At 45.2% G+C, this 18289-nt stretch overlaps 1 protein-coding gene across 6 annotated transcripts in view; it reads left to right on the forward strand.

Annotated features, from left to right (window-relative positions):
* Positions 1-18289, forward strand: part of PCDH15 (protocadherin related 15) — a 455608-nt gene that overhangs the window by 303209 nt on the left and 134110 nt on the right. For all 6 annotated transcript variants that reach the window (XM_066618750.1, XM_066618749.1, XM_066618751.1 and 3 more), the window contains one exon: positions 12899-13015. In XM_066618750.1, coding sequence (XP_066474847.1) covers positions 12899-13015 — 117 coding nt within the window. The remainder of the gene's footprint in view (positions 1-12898; positions 13016-18289) is intronic.

Raw genomic sequence — 18289 nt, forward strand, 5'->3', positions numbered from 1 at the left:
TCTTGCTTTTGCCAAGCAGTTTTGCCAAGCAAAATTTCAGTTTCTGCTGTCAGGAGACTCTTTCAAAAGAATGACTGTGTTTGGTTGTTTTACTGCTTTTCAGTGGCGTCACTGCGGGGGGGGGGGGTGGAGGGTGTTGGACACACCAGGTGATACCATCAGGAGGGGTAATACCAGAAGTTCCAGAGCCCAGGTCTACCCACCTGGTAGACCTGGCCATTCAGTCAAAATTTTCTTTTGCAAGCCCAGGTCTGCCTGTATCTGGAACCCAAGTCTAACAGGCTTCACAAAGTGGAGCCCAGGGCTACCTGCATGGTAGACCCGGCCTCCTAGTCACCTCAGCCTTCATCTTTTGTTCTATTTGAGGCCAGTTCTACCTAATGGGAGGGAGATGTCCATCTGGGCAGATCAGGGGGTACCCAGAGATCTGTCAGTGGATGAAGTTCATGAGGGTGATACCATGACTTACCACACTAGGTGACACCAGCTCTAGTGATGTCACTGCTGTTTTGGCATGGTAAGGTTAATTTTGTATGGGATGGTTTGGTGTAGGATCCCTGCTTTGTCCCAATGTGAGCAGGTTGAAAGAAAAACAGCAAATACAGCAGAGTACTTTCAGCAGATGTATTTGAGCAAGGGATATCACAAGTAGAGTAGTCAGTAAACAGTCCAAGAGTCAACATGAATAGCAGTCAGTCCAAGTATAACAAATCCAAATCAGTTTCCAGCAATACACAGTCAAAGGTTCAGTCCATAAGTCAGTAATAACAAATACATACAGTATCCAGCCTCCTCAGTCACTTGCAGCAGTTCCTCAGATATCTCCATCAACTCCCCTACTGCTGCACTGGAAGTGCCAGCAGACTAACCTTATGTAGTCAGCTTAGCCAATCAGTGCTGGCTTGGTCACACCCAGGGTGTGTCAGTCCCAGGTGCCTGCTGATTCTGCTGACTCAGCAATCTACACCTGCTCCCTGAACCTACTTGTAAGCTGTGGTTCTTCTTCCCTCAGAACACAAAGCTAACATGGCACACTTTTAAGTTTATATCCAGCTTGCTTTAAAGATACAGACAGCAATATAAAATATGAATATGACAACTTCATGTTTGCAAACATACTTAACTGCAGTTCATTGCTGAATATACAAGGGCTATTCTGAAAATAAGTACCGCTTGGCTGTTAAAAAAACAAGACTTAAGGAAAACAATTGAATACTGCTCAGAAGCTAAATACCATGGCCACACGATTTCTCCATGCAATCTCCATCTGAATGGAGGCAATTGTCATGTCCTGGGACATGTTTCTTTATCCCTTCCATGAAGAAGGTTCCTGCCAGGGAGCTCAACCAGCTTGTAACCCCCTTCTGCAGGTCACTGTGTGTGTGCATGCATTGTCATGCAGAAGAAGCAGCCTGAAGTCCGCATTCCTCTCCTTTTTTTCCTAATCACTCTCCTGCCTCACAGGTGATTGTCCTTCTTTCCAGCTATTCCTTTAAGGTCCCAGAACACAGTGGCCATTTGCATCTTGTTGGAGGATGTTTTTTTTTGAACTGCCATTGTCTTTCCAGAGGTTACTCCTCAAACAGCACACTCTCCAAACAAACTTTGTTTGCTTTCTGGCCACTGTGATCTGGGACCTTAATATTTCCTTTTTCAGTTATTTTAATTAATTAAGATACTATAAGAAATTGTAGGTGGTGTGGTTAAGGAACATCTCAGGAATGTTTCATATCAATGGCAGTAACAATATCTGAATATATAGTGTTTTACAGAATGAAGTGGGTCCCTAACTCACTGAGGGCCCAGTCCTATCCAATTTTCCAGTGCTGGTGCAACTGTGCTAATGGGGCATGCACTGCATCTTGTAGTGGGGCAACAGTTGCAGAGTCCTCCTTAAGGTATGGGAACATTTGTTCCCTTACCATGGGGCTGCATTGTGGTTGCACCAGGGCTGGAAAATTGGATAGGATTGGGCCCTCAGTCACTCCCCCATTCTGACACTAGCAGAGATGCTGGCAAACTTCTCCAAGATGGTTGGGGAAGAACTACCTCACTTCAAAGGAGAGGTGAACCTTTAAAGCTCTCAGCTTCTTTTTCTTTGTTTCTGTCATCTTAATGCACGATAATGCCCTCAGACGCGTCCATGCAGTTCCCATCAATGTTTTCTCCTCTTGGACTTGACCCTACATCTCTCAGTGCTTTCTCCAGACAAATAATGAAAGTAATCAAAATCGAGGTCAGAAAAATAAATGTGCTGTTTTCATCTGTTGTGAAGAAGGTGGAGCAAATTACATCTATCTCTAAAATAGGTCCCAAATTTCAGATGCAATTACATACAGCCTTAAAGTCCTTTGATTTCTTGGCATGGTTAAGTAGTTCATCTTAAAAACAGTGCAGGAATACAAGAACAAATATATTCAATTTGGGTAGTGTGAAGACATGATAATTACAAATATAATGACATTAAGAATTAAGAGTATAAAGGGCATTCATGGTCATTCCGATCCCATTCCTTGAGGGAATGGGAACTCTGATCTCTATATGGAACTTTTCTGTGTGCAGTGGCTTCCAATAACACTTACTATGACAATGGATACCCATTGAAAGGAATGGGGATACTAAGAGCTCCAGGTATATATTCAAGCATGCATGAAGCTATATGAAGGGCTGACTCAGAACAGAACAGATTATTCATCTGCCAGCCTTGCTAGTGCCAGGAAAGGTGCACTCCATGTGGAGCAGCACAGAGGCTGAATGAGGACAGGGAGGGGTGGAATAGGACAAGGAAGGGCGGTGACAGGATGGGGTAGATCAGGTCCAGGATGGGGTGGAATTGGAGTCACTGGTGCACACTGTAGCACCCTATTTCCTATCCCCAGATCCTGATCCAAGGCAATGTGGACTTGTGCTAGTGATTTCGCTGATGTAGGCCCAAGTAGCCCCATTGCAGCTACTGGGGCTTACCCTGGGGCAAGGGGACAAAATTCCTGCACAGGATACAGCACTGGCCATGCCTGTGCCACTGCATTACTGAGTGGGAACTTAGGAAAGATTAGGTTGCCCATACTAGTATTACACATTTCCTAGTTCAATTATGTCCTGCCGTCATACACTTTCCAAAGAATCATACCCTTTCTAAAGTCATCCCAAAAAGAAGCTTTTTAAAGAATCACACTTTTTCTAATGTCACCCAAAAAAATAGTGTTGCATTCCTGCATAGGTAGCCACATTCTTTTTCCCTTACTTCAGGGTGAGTTTAATCATCCTAATATATTGTAATTAATCTACAGGGATCCTTTACTGTTCACTGAAGGTTTTTTGCCACAGTTGAACATTGATCTGTTAGGGAAGTTAATCTGTGTCTTAACAATGATTCTTTGTCCATGTAAAATCCTAGCTATACTCCAATATCAGCAAAGCTTTGTTTAAATAGTTGTATTAGAATTATTTTATTTATTTACATAATGTCATCAATATACATGACACTTCACATAGTAAAAAGACAAGTCTGTTCTCCGAGATTAGTGCCTAGATTGGAGATTTTCAACCTTTTCCCTTCCCAGCATACTGAGAAGGTGCTAAAATTGTGAAGGCATCCTATTAGTTTTTTTAGCAATTGATAAGGCATACTACTCTGCTGGTGAGGGGGGCGCCTCACATCCCCCAATGGCTCTACTAATAAATGACCTTCCCATGGCCTATGTGCTGCGGCACATAGGTTGAAAATCTGTGGCCTAGACTGACACAAAAAGAGACATGTAAAAAGGAAAAAGGGAAGGAGGTGGGGTAAACAGGGGAAACATCTCTTATTGTTTCAGTTATACATATTTAAACTTAGACCCAGTCTGTGTGTTATGCACAGTAAGATAGTAAGCTCAGGTGGTAGACTTCTAGACCACCCTCCTTCAGACTGCAGGTGGTCAGTCCTTAACTTTGCAAAATCTTGCTTATAATAAATCACGCATAGACCTACTTTGTTATGCTCATTTACTATATGCGGTGATGGGGGTTTTTTTGCATGAGAAAGCATTCTAAAATATGACTTTCCTGAAGTGTGACCTTCTACTGGACCTTCTACTGGAGGTCTTCTGGGGCTCTTCTGGTTTTTCAGCAAAGTGCTGGAAGTGTCTTTCAGAAGGCCTCCTGGATGCTTTTGAGAGACACTTCTGGTTTGCTGGCAGCCCTCCACCCCCCCTCCCTAGATTTGATTATCAGCAAAAATTGTTATCCTAGAGTCCTGGAATGGATCCCTCACAGTTACTGAGGGCGCACTGTACTAGCATGCTAGCCTACGCATATTTTCTCAGAAGTAAATTAATCCCCAGGTAAATTTGCATGGGTCAATATCCTGAACATAAATTGATCTACATATTGACTCTTAGTAGCCCTTGGGAATAACAATAGCCTAAACATTATCGTATGCTCTCCAGGCAAAGTTCTTAATTTGCCATCCACTGCGCCTGATGCTTCTCAGCTGAAGTTCCTGGGGGGGGGGGGGATTTCAAAGCCTGAATGCTCCTGATGATGATGTCACTGCTTCTACTGTAAGACAAGTCATGGAAATTTGCTCTCCCTTGACTATTTCCCAGCGCTTTTGAAGCTGTACTTATGGTGGATTATGATGATGATCATTGTTATTGCATCTTCTTCTCCTCAAGCTATTGCGTTATCCAGCTCTTCCAACAAACTTTTATGTCTCCCATCTAGCTAATTTCCATCCAATTTGCTGCCTACAAACAGTTATTTTGCAGGACAGATTTCTCATAGTCCAAAGAACTGAAAGTTGTATAGTTCATGACGAAATATTATGCCATGTCAAATATACCCAATTCCATGTTCATTTGTTTGTGTGGTCTCTCTCATTGATACACCCTTTTTTATGACTCTGATGGCTATTTTCCCCCCTTTTATTTTCCTATGGGCAAAGACTGGGACGCCGGACATTTTAAGACGCCTTAGCAGATATCAGACTCTTCAACTTCACTTTGCTGTTTAATTGTCTGCGGAAGCCTTTTACTGCCTCATATACTTCAGCATGAACATTATCCCTTAATTTAAATAATTAGCTTCTTTAGGGCTTGCAGAACATTAAATATGAAAAAGAGGCCATTGTACCATGTTAACAACATGACTGCAATTAGTTTAAAGTCTGCTTCCTTTAAAGAGAGAAAACAGCAAAAGGTGACAATTTTGAGACAATTATAAGAAAGATGGCCCCAAATTGAAGGGTGGCAGAAAGTCTTCCTTGGGGCACAGGTTTTTCAGGAGCTAAGACTGCAATCCTATGCACACTTTCCTGAGAGTAAGCACCATTGAAGACAATGGGACTTGCTTCTGAGGAGACAAGCATAGGCTTGTGCTCTAAGTCAGCTACCCCCCCCCCAATTACCCAGTTGCTCACTTGTACTTTATTTCCACAAAGCTAGCTGACCTAGTCCAATCTTGAGACAACCATGTGGTGTGTGCTGTGGTGTTGTTGCAGCATTGAAAGCAAGATTGGAAGTTCCAGAGTGGAGGGTGATGAAGTGAATGCTTCCCCCTTCCTTGAGCAGATGGGAGGGGAGTTCCTTCAGCCACAAGAGGAGGAAAAAGGGAAAAGGTTTGGACTCAAGCCATGAAATATTATTGCTAACAGTTGGGAGGGAGGTGAGAGTGACAGTGAATCAGGCTGATAATATTTCATGCAATTATATGGTTCTCTAATGATTAATCACATCTCTTAAGCAAACAACAATTGAACTGGGGTTAAGAAACATTTCTAATCCAGTGTTTTCCTAAAGAAGCCATAACATTTTTAGAACATTCTAGGTTTATCTTAATAATATTTTGATACAAGTTGTCTGAGTAAAAGCAAGTTGTTGTAATATTGTTAATTTGCACCACTGCACTGACATTAATCACGTCCATGACTCACAGTGTCGTCCTTGGTGCTAAATATTCTTGCCTTAGGGCATGCAAATTTGGCATAATTATGACTCAATCTTATGCTGGGTTTATGGTAGCGGATTTCACAATCTGCCTATATAAGTCCCAGGCTGATGATATGGCTGCCACTCATGAACACACGGTTCAGTGGGCCGTGCCCGCCAGCTCAAGTGGCTGGAGGCTGCCCATGGCTGACAGTGGCCCACAAAACCTCCAACTTCCTCAGCTGCCACCAATAAATTGGTGGCAGGGGTGTAGTTTGGGAAGCGATTTGGGGTAGGGAATGGGCCAGTTTGGTTGTGGGAGGAGGAGGATTTAGGCAGCAGCTGCACATGCCAAGATCATAAGAAGAGCCCTGCTGGATCAGGCTAAAGGCCCATCTAGTCCAACTTCCTATATGTCACAGTGGCCCACCAGATGCCTTAGGGAACCCACAAGACAAGATACCTGTATCATGTTGCCGCTCCCTTGATCAGGCATTCAGATATCCTATTCCCATCTTTACAGCTCAGACCTGCCTCCAAACACCTCTTTGGATATAGCAGCAAAAGAACTGGTGTAGGTCCAAGATATGTTCTTGGAGGCCAGACAGCCTATGAGGAGATAAGTAAAAAATATTTTACTTACCTTTCCTGGGCTGTATGGTACCTCCCCTTTGGATACAGCATACACTCCATCCGCAGTGATGCATGCTATCCAAGCAGTGGATAGGATTGGGCTGGTAATTTAATTAATTCAATATCTATAGAAATAATTGGGATCATTTTCCTAATAAGATTCTGTTCGTTGCAATTGTACACCAATACAGTGGACATTGAAGACAAAGCGATATTATCAGCTTATCTGATTAGTATACAGCTGCTTGCCTGTATTCCACCTGTATTGTTTTATTTTCAACTAGTATAACCACCTACTTGTGAGCATTTTATTGGCCAATATTTGCTCGCAACTCCCTTCTAATTAGCGATAACCTACACAGCACTGTGGCCATCTAAAGCTTAATCAAAATGAATGGTGCATAAGACTGAGCTGAACAGATAACAGCCAATTAGCTCTTGGTCTCTCAAAGCAGTAAAGTATCTGCTTTGCTTTACTTACGTCCTGTCTCCAGAAAGTATATCCCATTGTGTCCCTCAATGACCTTGTGTGTGTTTACCATATTTGTTTCATCTTTGGCAATGTCAGTGTCAGTTTCTTATAGGAAAGATTCTCTTAAATATTGTAAAGATGTTTTGAACTTGATAGAAGGCTGTTGGCAGATCTTGCTGGCGCCAAGATGACAGCTGGGTTAGCAAAAGAGATGGCTTGAGGACATCTTGTCTATCAGTCTGTATTTTCATTGTGGCACAATTCCAATGCTAACCAGACAAAGTGCATTCTGCTCAATCACATGGATTTTTCCTAAATATGGCACTCTTCACTTCCACTTAGACACAAAATCAAGGATGAAAGCAATGCCTTTGTCTACTTTTCAAGCCTGTCTAATGCAGTTTGAAATGAGAAATAAGGAACACAACAAGAAGTACTGAATAATAATATATGAAAAGCAGAAATGGCCTGGTTTAAAATTGAATCAGCAAGAGCAAGGAGGTATGCTGTATATATGAGAATAAAGTGCAGACAGCAGTAAAAAAATTTACATACAAGTATATGACTTTCTATTTGGTAGTTATAGAAGACCACCAACTATTGGGGCCTAGCTTTCCACCAAGGCAAGGTCCTTTAAGGAAGCCCCAAAAGGCAACATACCATTTTGTGCAACCAGGCCACCACCGCAATCAGCAAGCAACAGCATGCAGATGGCCTTGTAACAACCCCCAGTGCTGGTAAATCAGCACAGTGTGTGGGTAGAAAGGAAACAGGGGTAGACAGAATGGGGCAGGAAAGGGGAATACATTGGGGTGGGGAAGGAGTGGATTGAGGCTAGGAAGGGTACAGTATTGGCGGCAGCAGCACCGTCAATATCCTATACCCTTTCCTGGCCTCAGTCTGCCTGAATTGTGCCATGCAACCAATGCAGCTGAAATAACAATGGCAAGACATAATCAAATCCATGTCACTCAGCCAGTGTCATACCAGTCAACGTCCAAGCAGCTTCATTTCATACCATGCCATTGCAGACAATGGAAGATTCCCCTTGTTAATATGAAGCTGCATTACTATATCCCAGCCAGGTTATGTTTAAGAATGTATTTAAATATGTATTTTTCTGCAGACAGAAGAAATGCATACAATCCACAGATCTGTCCATTTTTTTGTTAAGTCATATTTACTAAGGAATAGGAATAGTCTGGAACCATACATTCCATTACAACTTCAGCAAGGAAGGAACTCAGAAGTATCTCCAGTTATGCTGTCCCTGAATTCTCAGTACTTGGGGAAATGGAAAATGTGAAATAAGATATTGTTTGCAAACCACAATGGTGCAACATTGCACAGCTAACATCAAGGGAGATAATCCACTAATTACACACTGCATACTGTCTTAGGGCCAAATCCTACCTTACCCCATGTCCCATGTCAGGCTCCAGCTATTTAGCTGGCACAGAACCAAGTTGTCCTGTGACTGATAGAACTGGAATGGGGGCTAGGATGCGATGGATGCCTGCTCTGCCATTCCCTCCCAGGTCCGTTCTGCCCCTGTTCCACTCTTCCCCACCCTGAGACACCCCTTCCCTGCCTTCAGAACAACTTCCCCTACTTTCCTGCTCCTACTCACCTGTCCCGGTGGCCATTGGGCAGGATTAGTGCCTATGGAAGAGCACAGGCCTTCCCGCCAGCACTGCTTACTCTCTGGGAGTTGAAAAGCGCCTCACAGCCTGGAGAACTGGGCTCTCAATTTGCTTTTAGTATAACCTGTCTAGAGCCATAGGTCTATATAAGTATTTTAAAACACATCATTCCAAAGCCTCAGGATAGGATGGCTGGGAATCTAAACAAAAAGGAAACTTTTTGGTGTCTGTTAGAAGACATTTTATGTTAAGTACATCATCTCCCCCCAAGCCAAATATCTTATGTAAGGATAGTCTCAATTAAAACGGTGGTTTTTGGCCAAAAACCCTTTGTCTTTCTGTTTTGGAAGTGACTTTGCATTTGTACTTTCTTTTGCTACTGATCTGTTAACCTTAGAAATATAAACATGGCCTTGTAGACATTTCCCACAGAAGAGGATGTTCTGTATCATTCTTATCGGAGGATGTGCCATTTCCATATCATTTCTCTTTTTGGCATTTCTATTTATAGTCTCTAACGCCCCAACGCTAAGGACGTAAGGACATGCAGAAGATGAACACAAATGTTTAGACGTTCTGAATTTGTCATCTATTATCAGGGAACAATAGAGACACAATAAAGGGACATAGCACTGTCTGACAGGCCTGTGTATGATTTTCCCTCTGAAAGATTGTCTTGTTTTATGTGCGTTCTTGACTACATGCCTTGAACAAATAAAAAGATCTATCTATTTAGATGACATCGTGGCCCAATTAGTATTCCGAGAAAGACTAGCACTGTACAGCACACATCAATAACTATGTATTTTCCTATACTGAGATTATCTCCCTCTAAGAGAAAGGATGGAAAATAGTCCTGCCTGAAGCAGTCCCAATCCAAATAACAACTCACTAAAAAAAAAAAAATCCTTAATAACCTCACTTCCTTGAGCAGATGCATACTCAGATTACACCTTTTGTTGTGTGGATCCAGGGCTGGCCGAGCAATGAGGCTTTGAGTGGTGAGTTGTGGGCAAGTGGCAAACTAGTGTGGTTTGCTCTGCATTTGCCCACTCTGCCACATTGCCCACCAAGCAGCTTCAGTCAGCTCTCCAATCCTTGTCCCCTTGACTGAGAACAAGCAGGACAAGGACGGCGGCAGTGGCAGCCCACCTCTTCTTCCAGCACTGCAGAAGAAGTGCTGGTAAGTATCTTTAGTATCCTTAGCCTATTGTTGGCAACCTTTAGTCTCGAAAGACTCTGGTATTGCGTTCTGAAAGGTGGTTCTGGAACAGCGTCTAGTGTGACTGAAAAGGCCAATTCAGGAGTGACAATCCCTTCCACACTGGGAGCAAGTTCAGTCTGTCCCTGGTCTGTCTCCCTGGCTATGGGCCTTCCTTCTTTGCCTCTTTGCCTCAGACTGTTGGCCAAGTGTCTCTTCAAACTGGGAAAGGCCATGCTGCACAGCCTGCCTCCAAGCGGGCCGCTCAGAGGCCAGGGTTTCCCACCTGTTGAGGTCCACTCCTAAGGCCTTCAGATCCCTCTTGCAGATGTCCTTGTATCGCAGCTGTGGTCTACCTGTAGGGCGCTTTCCTTGCACGAGTTCTCCATAGAGGAGATCCTTTGGGATCCGGCCATCATCCATTCTCACGACATGACCAAGCCAACGCAGGCGTCTCTGTTTCAGCAATGCATACATGCTAGGGATTTATCCTTATCCTAATTATCCTTAGCCTTTCCTTAGGAATGCAGCCAGGTGAGCAAGAAGTGGAGCATACTGGGGCCTGTCCTCATCCCAGTGGTGTTGCTAGAGGGTGCAGGCCACACCAGGTAATGGGCATGGAAGGGGGGGGCACCACTATTGGCCAAACTTTTAAAAATTTGGGTATTTTCAAATAATACCATCATGTTATATATCATTTGATATGTGATTTCATGCAGAATGCAGTGAAACAAACCACATTGAAATATCTCTATTGTATCAGAGCCTACAGCCACAAAACCATCGGCGCATCAACACATCCACTGCCCAGGAGGAGGGTCCGTCATGGTGTGACTGGCCTCCCGCACCTGGTGACACAAATCCTAGTGACGCCACTGTCCCAGCACACTCTTTTTATGCAGTTTATTTCCAACAGAACTGCACAGAAGAAGGAGGTGATGCCAGAGCTGAAAATCAGGAGGCAGGAACAGGCTCTGGAATCGCCTCACTTCTCCGTGCCCACCCAGGTGTTTTCCTAAGCCGCTTCCTCCAGTGATCTTCATGGGCCTGTGACTGACACCGGTACTACCCCCATTCCTCTCCTAATTCACTGCCTGTAGTTTCAAAAAGCAAGAGAGAGTGGAGGAGGAAGTATGGGAGGAGGCAAGGCTCAGCCTTGAGCAGTTCTCCCTACTTCTTCCTCCCCCCCCATCCTCTCTACCTTTTTAAAGAGCATCAGGCAGGTAGCTGAGATGAGGAGCTGCCATTGTTGTTGTCATCCCCCCCCCCTTTCAGCTCCCTGTCTTTGCCTCCCCAGGCAGAACTTAAACCAGATTTGGCTGCTGCAGACCAAAAACTGGTTTTCTGAGAGATCCCAAGATTAGATTTACCTGCAAAATTTTTAAAAAGACTGCTATGCTCTCTCCAAGGTTCCGCTTTTGAAGTTTTACTTGCACAATCTTATTCAAACTTGCTAATAATAATTTTTTAAGTTAATACAGAAATCTTAATGTTTTTCATAGAACAGGAGTTTGCATTAGTTGAAATAATTTTTAGTTCATATTTGCTGCTGATTTACATTTGGGATTTTTTGATTTGCACACTAGCTTTGTCATAACTTACAGAACTGTTATTTGCAGATGGTTTTGTTTCCGTATACTATAAATTTCATATGCTACAATCCGTAGCACTGTGTGATAGGAGAAAAAAGTGGTCTGCATGCGTGAGACTAAAAATATTAAAATCAGTCCAGTGGACCCATACATACATAAGGCTTCCAAACGCAGATAGTTCAGTCCTATCTGCTGTGTTACAACAGCAAAACAGAGTTCCACTGTTGTAACAGGTGATATGGTCGCGCGTGCAGCATGCCACCGGCAGCCGTTTTGGAGTTGCTACCACAAACAGAACAGGTAAGCTGAACTGTTACCCTGTACATGCCTGATCTTGGAAGCTAAGCAGGGTCAGGCCTGGTTAGTACTTGGATGGGAGTAGGCTTATACCAGCTGCTGTAGGCTTATACCATAGTCTTTCGAGACTGAAGGTTGCCAACCAACCAAGCTGAACAGGGGCTGTATCGTGGACAGGAAGGGGAAGGAACAGGGGCAGGGAGGGGCAAGATGGATTGGATCAGCAGCAGTGGTGCATACCAGATCTTATCCCCTCTTTCAAAAATCTCCTTCTCTCCTCTTCCCTCTCTTTCCCATTTGGGCATATGTCACAAAAAAAGTATTTTTACTTACACTTCCTCCCATTTGTCTTCAGGTCACCCTTCACCATAGGATGCAGTGCGCTCCTTTTTGGCGCAGCTGCATCAACGCTGGTGGCAGGGGATAAGATGGGTGCTACAGTCCTTTTGCAACAGCAGTTCTCTGCGACCTCAAAAGCTTCTTCACACATATAGATTCAGTTGCAGAAGAGAAGGAGCACAGGGAAGCATCTGTACTAAACAAGAACTATATAGCCTCACTGCTCATATAGAACTCATGCCCTGATGTGAATATTAGAGGAAATGCATTTTTTACTTTGGCAAAAACATGCCAACATTTATAAACATCCCCTTGTCTCACATGTTGCGTTCTAGAAATCTCAGTAGCTCTCTGCTCATGAACGTATTTACCATGGGGCAATCCCTTGTCCACATTCTTATTTTGTGATCTATTAAAAAAAAGACGTGCTTTTTCAGGGCTGAAGGAGCTCATCTGGTTTATCCAATGAATAAAACTGCAGTCCGGGATGTGATTTGAGAAGCAGCTTCCCAGAGAATTTGTATGGTCCCTGGAAGCCTTATTTATCTGAGTGACAGATTGTTTTGATGAAGCGGACCTACTTTTACCAATCCCTTGCACACTCACATTGCAGTGAATATTTGGCGTCTTCCTCTTGAGTGCTAGTCTTGTGTGTGCATAATAACAAAATTGAGAATCCAGAAGGCCTGACAGTGGTAAATGGGTTGTCTAATGGGAAGAGATTGAATGGGGCCTAGTTTGATAGAACCATTGTGGATGGGTCCATAATCTTATTTCAGCTTCTGCAGTAAACTCTTAATTATATTTTGCAGGATATGAACGATTACTCCCCCATATTTAGCAAGCCTCTGTACAGGGGAATGGTTGCTCCTGATGCAGTCAAGGGCACTGTTATCACCACAGTCGAAGCTGAGGATCAGGACCCTCCGGTAAGCAAAACGGGTTTCTTTACACAATGTACCCCAAAGGAATTTTCCAAGTTGCCTCTGGACAACAGAAGCCATTACTATGATTTTATTATTGAGCAGTAGCTCCCATGCATTTAATGCCAGCCTCTCCTCTGTCATCATGAGCATATGTTGCACTTCAAATGATTGTTTCCAAGCCTAACAAAACTATAATGCAAAATTGAGTCTGGTTTCTTCTGTGGTATGTAAAAGAATTTCTTGTGTGAGATTTTAGTGTGCAGATGATAAACAGAATAAGCAAAAAGGAAATCCATGGCTACTTACATTTGGAATGGCTCTGTATCTCGAACTAAAAACAAAGCAAAATGTTTTGCAGAATGGTTTTTTCCCTTATTTTATCATTATTGTGAATCTTTCAGATATGCGGGCATGGATTAAGAAACAGAAAACAATTTTTAAGAAAATAGGTTATTCTGAGTGAGCTTTTTCCTCACCAACAACCAGTTTCAGAATCCATTTTCATAACCTGGCATTTGATTAATAGAGCTCTTATATACCTTTATGTTTTCTGAACCAATCTAATGGATAATCTCTCATTTGCTTATCAAAGCACTGGTGAGCATGAACAAAGAATACATGAATAAAGAATGCATTATGCGCACATTTTCCTAATCTGTGTTGCTAGAGTTATGCACTCGTGTGAAGCCCCCACACTGTCTGATTCACAGAATGCGCATAATGACTTGATTCTTTGGCTTGAAGAGGAAGATTATCTCAACCCTGACCACTGCATAACAAATATCTTCACTCATCTGATGTGGGAAACAAGGTCACAGCATTAGCTTCTAGAGACAGTCCAAAGTCATGTTTCAAAATCCAGGTTCAATGAACAATTGACATCATTGATTTATAGAAGCAGCTCAAAGAAAAACTTCAGAATCTTTAAGAACATAAGAAGAGTTCTGCTTGATCAGGCCCATCTAGTCCGGTTTCCTGTATCTCTTAGTGACCCACCAGATGCCTCTGGGAGCACACAAGACAATAAGATACCCATAACCTGTAGCCACTCCCTTACATCTGGCTTTCACAAATATCCTCCTACTGATATGATGTTTAGATTTCACTCTTTAGATTTCCTGTACCAGCAGAAAGAGTTCCCTCTGCTTCTGCATCTTATTTGTACTTTTTCCATCTCTATCCTATTTATTCTCCTGCTCCTGAATGGCAGCATTTTCAGAAGCAGGAAACCAATGTGGTGCCTTTGGGGCACAATCCTATGCATGTCTACTCAGAAGTAAATCCTATTGTATTTAGTAGGGCTTAGTACCTGGAAAGTGTGTATAGGATTGCAGCCTTGATTGGCTTACAAAGGGCATTTTTTTCCCCTTGCAGAAATTTTGCCTTCTGGCTGTTTCAGCAGAACCCTAGATCCTGGTTTGGTAATAGGATTGGAGTTTAACAACTCTTGTCTCTTGTGCGTGCCTGATAAAGATTTATCTGGATGGTATTTTTCTTCTTGGAATGGTTGTTTTGATTTTGTTTGCACAAAGATGCTGGTAGCTGGCACCTGAATAGATCACTGTACCCATTCTCCAGAGCCCCGTGTTGGGTCTCGTGGCCTGACACAAGGCATCTTGACTTTGCAACTACTAAATAGCCAACGCAGAGGCAAGAAGCCTCATTGCGGCGCTGCTTCCCTTACTCGGAGGAAGAGGACAAATGTCCTGATCTCCCAAGGAGCCACCACCAGCTACCCGGCATGCTCAGGATGCCGTGGCAGCCATTTGGCACTGCGGCAGTCCTACGCACTGGGCAGCTCAGGATTGGACTGCCCCTTCCGGTGTGGCAATGTGGTGGCACGGACTCCCCATCCACGCATTCCCCATCCTATCGCCTTCCTCCTGTGCCCATTCATCCCCCCCACACTTTCCCACTTCCCACACTTCCTTATACCTGCCTCTGTGGGTCCTTCCATAAGGCATCAGAAGGCTCCAGACTTTCTGCCTGCTCCCCGGCAGCCAGTGCTTCCAGAGTGTGCTTTGCAGCTGTTAGTATAACAATTTCTTATCCAGGTAAGATGGGCAAGTGAAAAGTTTCTGTCATATTTCTTAATATACTTAAGATTACATTTATGGAGGATATTACTACATTCCCTAAAGCTATATAAAGTGTGAGCACTAGGGTTCGCGTCACCTGGTGCAGGATGCCAGAGCGTCACCCCCCATGCAGTGGGCGGGGCAACAGCCCAGGAGGTGGGCATGGTGATGTACCATCACTCTGTCCTCACTAGTTTTTTGGCTGTATCTTTTGATAGAACAAAGATGGAACACATTCTGCATGAAATTACACATTGATTGATATAAAACATGATGGTATTATTCCTCCAAACTGTGATTTTAGTGATTTTGGACACTAGTGGTGTCACACACACCCCAAGGGTGTCAACTTACTTACACCTTATTGCAGCAGTTCTCAAACCTTTAGCACTGGGATCCACTTTTTAGAACGACAATCTGTCCAAGACCAACCAGAAGTGAAGTCATGGTGGAAGTGACATCATCAGGCAAATTAAAATAAATAAGTATAAATAATTAAAGTAAAATAAATAATTAAATAAGCAGAAGCCAGCCCTGTTCCACCAAGTGAATTTCCTCTGTAGCCTGCCTGCAATAACACCCCCTCCAAAATCAGTAAGGTTTTCGGCCCTACCCAGTGCCCAGTTCAATTTAAGAAGATCCCTTCTTAAACCAGATCACTGTCAGGATCCACCTGGCTTTGCATGTCTCAAAAAAGTTCACCTTATCAACTGAAGCCTCTGTTTTGATCCTTTTTAGTGGGGGGAGGAGGCTGCCTTCTGGAGCATTTGTTTAGCTCCAGTTCCATCAGATCAGATCCCCTGTCCCTTAAGGGGAAGGCAGCCGGACCACTGGCTGTGCCGCCTCGAGCAGGCCCCGGCCAGGGCCCCACCTATGTGCCGCCTAGCACTTGAGGACTGCAATTGGGTTCTGCGCTGCCTATACCACCTGAAGGTGCATGCCAAAGTCCATTTCATGCCTCCTAACCCACACTACCTGCCACCAGGAGGGGTCAGCCTAGTGCTTGATCCCCCACTCCCAACCAGGGGCAGAAGTGCCTTAAGGCCATCCCACAGGTCCCTCAGAAAGTTGCCCGCCCCTTCTTCTGACAAGTGCACACCATCGCCCCTGTACAGGTCAGGTAGCAAAAAGGCTATAGCAGGATGCAATACAACCCAGCCGCCTGTGCGGGACACAAACAGGCCATTCTCCCTGGTGACCTTCCTGTGCATCTTCTCAACCTTAGCGCAGCAGCTGGCCCCACGCCATACCCGACGTTGCAGTAAGTCCAACCAGACCAGAGTGGTGCCGGGCAGCCAACCCCAAAGGATGGCTAGACCAGACATTCTGCACAGGTCATTTTTGCCCAGGAGAAGCACAAACACATCAGGCGGGGGAGGGGTTCTCATTCAGGAACTCGACCATTGCAGGCAGCAGCTGGCCCCCGCATCCCCTGCCTGGCCAACCAGGCAACTTACATTGCGGGGCTGAGGCCCAGGTGTGATCCAAGAGAGCTCATGGCCGCCCTCTTGCGGGCCCAAAAGACAATGGAGTGGCCACAGATTAACACGCGGACTGGGCTACCATGGCGCCCTGCAGGGTAAAAAAGAGAAGTTATTGCAATACAGCCTCCATTTGACGCTGCTCCCCCCCCCAACCTGGGGGAGGCCCTGAGTGAGTCAGCCCTTATTAAGCATGCACGTAGCACTTATAAGCCGACGAACGCCAACAGCCTATTTCTTGAATGTCCTCCCCAGACAAACCCAACACCGCAGCCGCAGAGGCCACCCCAATGTGGAGGGAGTGCAGGCTGAACTCCTTCGGCTGCACCCCTAGTGCCACCAGGGCATGGGGAAAAATTGCCTTAAACTGGAATAAGGTCAGAGGAGAGACATCCACATGTTGGAACAGGGCTCCAACCAGCGCCCCGGAAATCGCTAAGTATTCCTGCAGTGCCCTAACCAGGCACAAAGGCATCCCTACCGCCTCCTTAAGAAAGACTGCAAAACCCAGGCTCCCTTGGTCTATCTTAGACCTCCTGAGGGTAAGTGAAATGCCTCCGGGCCCCACGTTAGGTCTGACCTCTGCAGGGCCCGGGTGGACCTACCTGCCTTGCTGCTTGCCAATAACTCACTGGGTCGAAAAGTGCCAAAGAAGGCTGTAAACAGGGCTGCCCTGAAAAGCCGAACCTCGCACGGTGACGAACAGAGGGCCCAAAGGCCCCTGCAATGCCCCCAAGCAACTCTGGGATGATAGGACACCTGCGATCCATGACAGGGGGTGCTCTCCTGGCTAAGCCCTCCAACAGCCTCTGCACCCAGAAATCCTGTGTACTGCAGCTTTGGAAACAAAGGCTATCGCCTGGTAGGGAGCTAACTGCCCTCCCCAACCTATGCAGGTGGAGCAAGAGGAGCAGCAGGTGTTCAGCCGGCGCTGGCCAGAGGTTGGGTAATGTGGCCGCCTGCCTAAACTCTACAAACTCTGTTGTCTTATGGGAGTAGCCCCGCTGCGTGCTGGGAGCCAATGAGGCGCAAATGACTTCATTTATTTCTGCAAACCAAGGTCCCAGAGCCAGGGAGGCACCGCCCCAGGGGCGAGTTCCCGAAAGCGTTCCTCCTGAATCCCGTTGAACTCTTCCAGGAATCAGAGCCAGATGGCCATATCTGCCCTCATGTACAGGGTAGGACAAATGGTGAATGAGGTGTTACTGCCCCAGGGTCTTTGTGGGCACCACCCCCAGTAGGGAAAACCGTGAGGTCGGGCGGGGAAAAGTAGGGAAGGGGCCTAAAACTCATCCCAACCCCACCTCCTTGGCAATTTTCCTTTGGACAATGTCTTCCATGCCCGTGACTGACCTCAGGTTCCAAGCTACGCCCTTGGGTGCGGGGGAGTGAATACAAAAACCCTGAGCAAATTCATCCCAGAGGAATGCTGCTGCAAAGCGATCAGTGTAATTGCCCAGCAGCCTGGCCAACTCCGCTAGTTTAATCAGACTTGGCCCCTTTGGAAACGGTGGTGTCGCTTGAACCTTTTACCTTCCTTTGACCTGAGCTTTGGCCTCTCCATCTCCTGCCCCCCTCTCCCTTGGGACAGGAGGTAATTGGGTGGCTTGCGCCAGACAGGCCACAAGTGTGCTGGAATGCACAACTCCCTCTGGAACAATGCCCAGATGAGACATACTCACAGCAAACCCGCGGAGATTGAACCCGCCGGCCCAGGG

Source organism: Tiliqua scincoides, chromosome 3 (assembly GCF_035046505.1).
Source record: "Tiliqua scincoides isolate rTilSci1 chromosome 3, rTilSci1.hap2, whole genome shotgun sequence".
NCBI lineage: Eukaryota > Metazoa > Chordata > Lepidosauria > Squamata > Scincidae > Tiliqua > Tiliqua scincoides.